The sequence below is a fragment of the Bactrocera dorsalis genome, unplaced genomic scaffold, assembly GCF_023373825.1.
Source record: "Bactrocera dorsalis isolate Fly_Bdor unplaced genomic scaffold, ASM2337382v1 BdCtg007, whole genome shotgun sequence".
Taxonomy (NCBI): Eukaryota; Metazoa; Arthropoda; class Insecta; order Diptera; family Tephritidae; genus Bactrocera; species Bactrocera dorsalis.
Window position 1 is genome coordinate 173446 of NW_026038058.1, and position 9358 is coordinate 182803.

At 42.4% G+C, this 9358-nt stretch overlaps 1 protein-coding gene across 10 annotated transcripts in view; it reads left to right on the top strand.

The window, feature by feature from the left end:
• The window catches only part of LOC105228273 (uncharacterized), a 30597-nt gene extending 22381 nt beyond the window's left edge, over positions 1–8216 (top strand). For all 10 annotated transcript variants that reach the window (XM_029551090.2, XM_029551088.2, XM_029551089.2 and 7 more), the window contains one exon: positions 2587–8216. In XM_029551090.2, coding sequence (XP_029406950.2) covers positions 2797–7101 — 4305 coding nt within the window. In that variant the 5' untranslated portion in view covers positions 2587–2796 and the 3' untranslated portion in view covers positions 7102–8216. The remainder of the gene's footprint in view (positions 1–2586) is intronic.
• Positions 8217–9358: the final 1142 nt, after the last annotated feature.

A 9358-nucleotide genomic window follows, 5' to 3' on the forward strand; every position in this document is an offset into this window, starting at 1 on the left:
ACAGAAAAGTGTTCATACGAGTGGCCATTGATATTGCCATATCGCAGCAATACTATTTTCAAAGTGCTGAATTGAATCGCTTTTGCTTTCAGGTGTTCAAAACTTGAGTAAATTCAAACGACATACAAAACTTCTTTTGCAAAGCAAGGGTCAGCAAAAGCACAAAGACAAGTAAGGAAGGGATAATTTCGGGTGTAATCGAGCATTTTATACTCTTGCTACTTGGAGGCATCAAAGTCAGGAAAACACTTAAGATGTAAAATGTCAACTAGAGAAACGGAATCCAAGCAATTTTATATACATTCAGCATAAGGTTTGTTAGAAAAACGAAAAACGAAATATGTAGTAGGGATAGTATCGACCTGATACTAAAAAATCTTTATGGGTTTAATGTAAAATGGGTTTCTTTAAGGTACCTCACATACAATCATCAATCACATGGAGGAAAATCAGCCGAATTTTCCAAATACCGATATTAGTTACATGGGGCTAGGTCCAGTTTTCGGCCGATTTCATTCATTTTAGGCACAAAGACACACTCTTATGAGTAATACACGCTCTGTAATTCTTCCAATAGCTCAAATATTGACCGATATATGCACTATAAAGTCACGCGGAAGTTCGAAAATCTTTGCAATAGGTGCATACATATATGGGGGCTCAGGGAAGTACTGACCCTTTTCAACCCATTTTACACACACACATAGATATACTGTTATTACGAAAGGATTCTATCCAAATTTCAATTACAAGTATATATCACTCCACTGATCGATATTTTCGGTCAAAAGTCACTATAGATACTGGGTCAGGTATTTGGGGGCTGGAACAATTTTTGGTCGTAAGTTGCATGTTTCAAAAATTTATTTATTTTCATTATAATAAATTGTTACCCGTTATATTATTTACTTTCGATTTGTACACTGGAAAGTGAAAGAATGAAATGGAATTTAAAACTGTGTAATATGGGAAGTACGAGTAGTTGTAGTCCAATTTCGCCTACTTTGAATATGAGATCAAGGTCACGTACCAAATATAGTCGAAATCAGTCGGTCGGGTCTCGAGTTATGTGATTTCACCAAAAAGTGGGCGGTGCAACGCTCATCGCCCATCGTTTTTACCAGCAGAGAGCTTTTTCATATATATACAAACATATATGTATGTCATTCGTTGCAGCAGTGTATATTGTCGTTTTCATTTCTCAATTATCCATTGTTTTCAATTCAGATTCGTAAGACACTCTAACTTTTAAAGGCTGACCGCTTTTGAGAAAATTCGATTTTGGAGAAACTAAAAAGTACAATTGGAGTTTTGTTGTTTTCTGACTTTTGCCACTAACTCCATCGATGCGATATCCACTCCGATATCAAACCACTGTGGTCGTCCGCATCCACGGTTTCAGACGCAGTGGAATTACTAACTGTGTGAATACGTTGTAGTCATAAAATCGTTTAGCAGACCTCACAGTATTGTCAATAGAAGTATTTCAATGAATTTCATTGAAAAAGTCATAAACCAAGACCTCCCAAAGCGGCCTAAACTCGTACTCCACAATGCTGTACTTGAAAAAGCACTTGACAAAATAATAACAATAATGATGTGACAATTTTGTATGGTCACTTCAGCTCTCAGTGATATGCGACACTTAAGACAATAACAATAACAAAAACCACAATAGCCAAACTACAGCCTACGAAGTCGACCAACTGCCGCAGGAACAGTCACGTCGAAGACCTGGCCATAACCAAAGTGCGACTGATGGGGCACTTGAGGACGTACGGCAACAAAACCAAAACATGTCTGAAAGTACTCCAAAACGAACCGATCACACAATCCGCATACACAGCACACATACATAGACCGAACTAAAGCCAGTTGTGTGAGTACACGGCCAAGCTTAGGTATGCGTTTGGGTTCTAAACGCTTCTACCTCAATGCCGAAGCCCTCATAGAGCCAGCAAAGTCGATGCAGTCGCGTTGATATAGTGTAGTGTCCTCGCATAAACATCAAGTAGCCCGTGCTGTGTGCTTAATACTCACACATGCAAACATGTATGCACAAATATGTGTGGCAGCGCTTTCGTTTATTGAGCGCTCGAGCGGGAACGAAACATTTTCACAATTCCACTGTCATTGCGCGTTAACTGCAACACATACGAGTGCTGTGACGCGCCGAGTCGCGCGGCTCTTAAGCGGAGCACAATGGTGCTAAACGTAAATGTCGCGCTGCCATTGAGCAAATAAAGCTGAACGCGCACAAGCAGACAGTGTGTTTGAATATATGTATGTATGTATGTCGATGATAAGGTGTAGGTGAGGGTATGCGGGAGCCTTGCCGCATTCACATTGCGATTCTGAGGCGTTTGAGGTTATTTTATGGACATGTTTACTTAATGACAAGGGTCTGCAGCAAGAGCACTTGACAGTCCTGCTGCGAGTTAAGGCGATGTACGACTATTTATTTGAGAGCTAGTGGGTTTTAGTTGAGAAGCGTTGTTGAGAATGTTTGCTGCATTTGATTTATTCGTTAATATGAGTGTCATTTAATTTTTTACATTTGTTTTTCTGTTTTTTCATTTCTTTCAGATTTCATCAGCAGTGCAACTGAACCTTGAGTTTTCTTAGCTGCGAGAGGCGACCGATTCGCCATGCCGAATCCGTGCGCTTTGGTGTATTCGACTTGCATATTCAGCGACTGCTTCTGTAAAAGCAACGACCTAGGTTACATCGGCGGGCAAGATCTTCTAGTCTTTACTACAACTGCTAATACGCTAATCTGCGCAAAACGGCGACTTAATGAATATTAATCAGGAAAATTGCAACAACGGATTCCAGCAGCGACCTCCAGAACACCAATATCCGCCAGCACAACACTACTCGCTTTCACTACAGCCGACGTTACATCAGTCAGTATCTGCTGCTGCCGCTGCCGCTATCGATACCGGACCGCACTCGCTCTCGACCAACTCACAGCTGCAAGACCTCGAGCTTGAATATTTGAAGAAGGCGCACGCTCACGCTCAAGCCCATGCTCAAGCACAGGCCGCCGCTCTTGTTTACAACTACGAGAGACAGCAACAACATCAACTGCAACAACAACAGCAAGCGCTAGGGCGACGTTCAAGTGGGGATCACGAGTTTCCCATTAAACGAAACACCCATCATAAGCATAATTTAGCAATAACGACGTCAGCTTCTATGGTTATGTCACCGAGTCGACGTCCGTCGCCGCCGCGTGCAGTTGCGCATCCACTGAATATGCATATGAGTTCTTTGGCACATGCGCAGATGCAGCTTCAGTCCCAGTTGCATCAAAAGTTTTCGGCAGCAGTTGCCGGTGGCAACAACCTGACGCCGACAAATCATTTGACCACTTACTTTCGAAACCAGACTTCCCCAGCTTGTGGCATACCGCCCTTGCCTCCACTCCCACCAACTTCCAGCGGGAGCACAGCAAACACGCAGCAGCAACACTCACCAGCGAATTCGGTCAACGCGAGTGGGAGTAGCCCTGGTGGCAACCTTCAGCAATCAGCTAATTCGAAGTCTTCGCACAATCAGCACAACCCGCTAAGTCACTTGCAGAGCATGCAACCATTCGACTTTCGCAAGATCAGTTCGGCAGCTTTTGGAGCTATGCCATCGCTGCCGCCAGCACGCATGAGCCCCAACGAAATTGCACATCATCAACATTTACAGCAGCAAGCAGCTCAGCAAGCCGCAATGTTAGCGCAAGCGCGTCGTCGCATAAATGAAGCTTCCACTCCATCAGAGAAGAATGCCGCGGTCGCCGCAGCTGCCGCTGCTGCAGCCCAAAGTAATCAATTCTTCAATGCGATGGCTATATCGGGACACCCCTTGCCTTTTCCTTTACCTCCACCGCCCCCACTGCCTACGCACGGGCCGCCGGGCACATCCCCATCGAGTGTGCCGTCAGCATCTAGCTTACCTCCGGGTTTAACTAGTAACCAAGTGGCAGCTATAGCGGCAGCGGCTGCAGCTTCTGGCAACCCGATGCCTCACAGTCTTCTGGCATCACATTTTCCCACTATGAATCCTGTCCTAAACATGGGAAAGCCACCATCCGTACGATCTAAGTCTCCAGAAACTGAAGAATCGAAGCATACGTTACACCGGTCAGACAGCGGAAATATGGGCCATCTACGCGAAGGTGGTAGTGCGGCACATGCACAACACCCAAACTCTAATCGTCATCATCATCATCCCGTAACGCCACCCATTTCCATAGGCTCCACGGCCATCTCTAGTTCATACCAAAGTCAACATCATGAAGCCCGTCAATCGCGTTCAAGCCAAATGGAACACTCATCCTCTCACTCCTCACAGCGACTTACACGATTTTCTGCCAGTTCTAGCCTACGACCCGGACGAAAATCTCATTCACCGGGCAAACGTCAATGGGGCACATTGCCTGCTAACTTGGGAACACAATTTATCAACCCAGTTACCGGCAAGAAACGTGTACAATGCAATGTCTGTTTAAAGACTTTCTGCGACAAGGGCGCGCTGAAGATACACTTTTCAGCAGTACATTTGCGAGAAATGCACAAATGCACGGTTGATGGGTGTAGTATGATGTTTAGTTCTCGTCGGTCTAGAAACCGTCATAGCGCTAATCCGAATCCGAAACTGCATTCTCCTCACCTTAGACGCAAAATATCACCCCACGATGGACGTACGGCCCAACCGCACCCACTACTATTACAACCGCCCAATGGACTTATGGCTGGTCTCAATCCATTCGGCACTTTTCCGTTACTGACGCCACCGCCCGATATGAGACACCATCATATGGCCAGCATGCATGATATGAAGCATGGCTCAGCTGAATTAATGCATCGCTCTTATATGGACAATGCAATGTTGGGACAGTACAATACACGATCTCGCCACCGCCAAGACAGCGAAAGTCATTTAGAGGATGACGAGGACGACAGCATTTTGGATGGGGGCATTCACATAGGAGATGATGATGACGATGATGATGATGACGACGACGGCGAGGGTATAGTAGTGGTGGGAGATGAAGCCGACAGTATTTTAGAGAAAACGAACTCAGAGGACTACAACACTGATGGCGATGGCGATGGCGAAGGCGACGAAGCTACCGACATAGGTGAAAATAGTCACGATATGGATCTCACCACATCTACACCTACAACGACTGACTATAAGCAAAAAACCAAAGATGCATCTTCCAATAAAGAACAAGGCGGTGACTGTGGCATGGTCGTTGAGTCAGGTGCAACAGATCAACACAGTAGTGAGAGTAACGATGACTCTTTGAGTGTTGCGGATTCCTTCAGTATGCGCGGTGATTACGAAAGTTATACATTTCCGGGCATAGGCAGTGGAGGCAGTAACAGTACCGCAAATACACCAAGCTCAACGTCAAACAAAAGAAAACGTAAAAGTCAGAACCCAGTTCGATGTACAGTGCAATCTGATGAAAATTCCTGTGATAACTCTACTGAATTCGATGTAGCCGCCGATTTATCACTGAAAAAAGCTTCACCAAAAACACCTTTTGCAAATAAGGAAAACAAGGCTGATGGTTCAAAAGAAAATACATCTTTAGATTTATCAAAACGAACTCGAAAATCTCAAAGTCCTGAACCACCCGTAGCTAACTCAAATCCTAGTGAGAGTACGAAAGTACTTCCATCACCACCGCTAACACCATCGACATCGCTTAGTGAACCTACATCATCGGCACGCCCACATCTATTGCCCAGCACACAGCTGAAATCGGAGCCAATCGACGAAGACTACGAACAACAACTAGAAACTCAGAATGGCTCCAACACAACAGCAGCTCAAGAACAAGAGCATTCATTAGACTTATCAGCTAGCAATAAGCGAAGTTCGGAGCATATGGTGGATCCACCAGTTTCGATAACCAAAAGTTCAGATGATAATGAGAAACTAATTACCTCGATTAAGCAGGAACAAATAGAAGAAGAGCATACAATAACAGCCCCAAATGCAAATTCGAATCGAAATGAACATTGTTCAGTGAAAATAAAAAGTGAGCTGGTCGAAGAGGAGAGCAAATTGGACATATCAACCACGGAAGCAGCATGTCAAATCAAAAACAATAACAACAATGTCTTACAATCAAATGCGGGCATCAAGTGTAGGGAGAAATACGACATCCCAACTGCGCCAACCGATTCCCTGCACCAGCAATCCATCCAAGAAACCAATGGAGAAATGTTACCAGAAGAGACCGAAGTACCGATTGACAAAGATAACCCACTCAAATGCACGGCGTGCGGTGAAGTATTCCAGAATCACTTCCATTTAAAAACACATTACCAAAATGTGCACCTGAAGTTGCACCATAAATGCAACATTGACGGCTGCAACGCTGCCTTCCCTTCGAAACGGAGCCGAGACCGCCACAGTTCCAATTTGAATTTACATCGAAAATTGCTGTCAACGGGCGACAACCACCACCACGACTCTCTGCCCGAACATATGACAACGAATAGTAATAAGAGCTTCGACGGCGCTAACAACCCGAACTGCGGCGTAGCCAATTCAATTCAAGCTGAGTTTTTAGCTCGTCTTTATGCTGGCTCACACGGTTTACCGCCATTGAACTTTGATGCTCTGAAACAACATTTACCGGCACCGGTTACACATGCACAAAACTTTCCAGAGGCAACTTTTATGACAGATCCACGACTTTTACTCAGTCATCCAAGTAATCCATTGCTCTTCCCTGGCCTAACCGGGCTTCCAGGATTCCCCCACTTAGCACCTCACTTATTAGCTGCGCCATTCAATGGCCTTAATCCATTTTGTCGTCGGCCTTCATCCGAGTCGCACTCGCCACACTCCACGCCACCACCTGCAAGTACGTTGCGTTCACCACACTGCTCCCCGCACAGCAGCGGACACCAACCATCTAAAACCTTGTCCGAACGATCCTACCAAAATTCACCGACGGATTGCGACGCCAGCACAGGATCACCGAGCGTCCCCGAAAAAAGCCTTGCGAAAGCGTCGACGGCAAGTGCAACACATCTGCTTCCACCCCCACCACAAGGTCAAACGTCTGATCGAATATCATGACCATATGCCACACGCTTTGCAGAAATGATTTCTTATCGACAGTGATCACTCGACTGCCGATATACATGGGGCAGGCACACAGTCCGCTGAGCTGCAGTGCAGCATGCTGGACCTCAAATTTACCAACACCAGCAAAGTGGACAGACATCAACAATAAACTAGCTTACAGCGAGGATAAATAGCTCAATAATTTATTTTACAAGCGTAAGAACACACACACACACAATCACATAAAGGCACACGAATAAATAATAATTTAGCCAATAGTGAGTATTGAACGTAGTTTCTAGGGTCCGGGGAAGATGCACTCTCGCGTATTTTGCCACAAGAGATGGTGAATTATAGAATCACGTATTAATCTAGCAATAAGAATTGATCAAAACAAGTACACAACTACATCCACACAAATATATATGTATATATACTGGTCCTTGAGTGGGTTTCATTCAATCTGATGAATAAAAAGAAGCCTGATTCAAACACACATACATATGTACGTACATACATACATGTATCGGTGCTAAAGCTTTCCTAACTTATTCCTAACTACTTCCACATATTCGGAAGAGCTTTAGAAAATCCACTTTTATTGAAAAGATTCGAAATGCCTGCATTTCAATTTTATAACTGCAAAAACTAGAAGAAATTTCAATACCAGAAACCGTTTGGTAACTGGGAAAAGTAAGATATGGATCCACCAAATTGTAGAAAATGGAACTGTTCCATTAGTTACCTACAAACCGACACAGTTACATGTATGTAAGCGTATACATATAATTTAAAAAAAAAATTCAGTGTAAATCTGAAATTGTGGCGGACCATAGGGTTGTGCTTGTACAATCGACTTGTAAACAGCTTTGTTAATTAATATATCTACAAATAACTAAATATATACAATTATATAATAAAACACATACATACGTACATCAAATCGTTCGTATATATTATTATTTGATTCGAAACAAAATGGTTTTTATATAAAATTTTGTTGTCACACGATAACGCTAAGCTCTAGTTAAAAATTATGTTGTATAATCTATAGTTTAAGTGTAATATATTGATAATTAGAAAATATTGAATTTTATGCAATAAAATCTTTAACAAAATAATTGAAATTCTGCACTTGCGTCTCTTTTACTACAGAGGAAAAAATAATTTAAGAAAATTTCGGCAAAGTAGGGGTCCGCTAACCTATTACTTAACAGAGGAAGTCTCGTTATTTCCAAACAGACATTATTGTAATATTGTTTACGGAACTGGCATCGGTTGAGATAAGGAAATCTAAACCCTTTTTTTTGTTTTCGACATACTTGGATGTAAATGAAGTTCATACCAACCATTTTTGCGGAGTAAATACCTTCATAGGTGAATGAGCAGAAGACCTCATAATTTGATGGGAACAATGCTCCGGCATTAGCAGTTTCGTTAACTAAAGAACTTTAATTACCAACGCCGCTCCGTCGATTCAACTAAATCTTCAGCTTCAATGTTTTCTGTTTGAAACATTGTTTTGAAGTAAAGTTTAATCGAGTATTCATTGTTCGTAGAGACACCTGTAACATAACCTCCAGATCCAGAAACAAAACTTTGAAATGTTTTGAAATAAAAAGCTGAAACTGAATATTATCAATTATTATCAATTGAATGCAAAACTGAGGGCTGAATATTGTATCATTGCATTATACAATTTTTAAAGTTTCGTTTTCAGTTCGTTCCAAAGCACGTTAAAGCGGTCGCGGTTCAATGGTTATGTGATGACACTCCTGAAGAGTGGGATATATCCAATATCCGACCAAAATCTTCTGAGAAAAAATCGGATGCGAAAAAGAACTTCGAAAAAGGGTACTTGCTCTACAGAAATAATTTTCGAAATAATTATCAGCAGGTTTAGTTAGGCTTTCTTTTTTAAAATTTGAAACAACTTTACTGAATTAAGACCGCTATTAAAGAGAGTGGATTGCAGGATCAAGTTATACTGACACATACAGTTGAAAATGTGTGCGAATAAATCTGATTTTTAATGAATTTATTTGTATAAACCATTGTAAATAAACAGACTGAACATGCAATAATTATGTAACTATGCGACCTTCACCATCTCCGCTTAATTTATTTTGGGCTTCCTAACATTTTATCGCAGGGACAACGCTTTATTTAGTTTTCATGGAATCAGTTTATAGGCGTTATGTTCCTAAACAGCATCATATGATCACAGAATTTCAAAACGGTATGCAATGTCCCTTTTGGAAAGATTAGT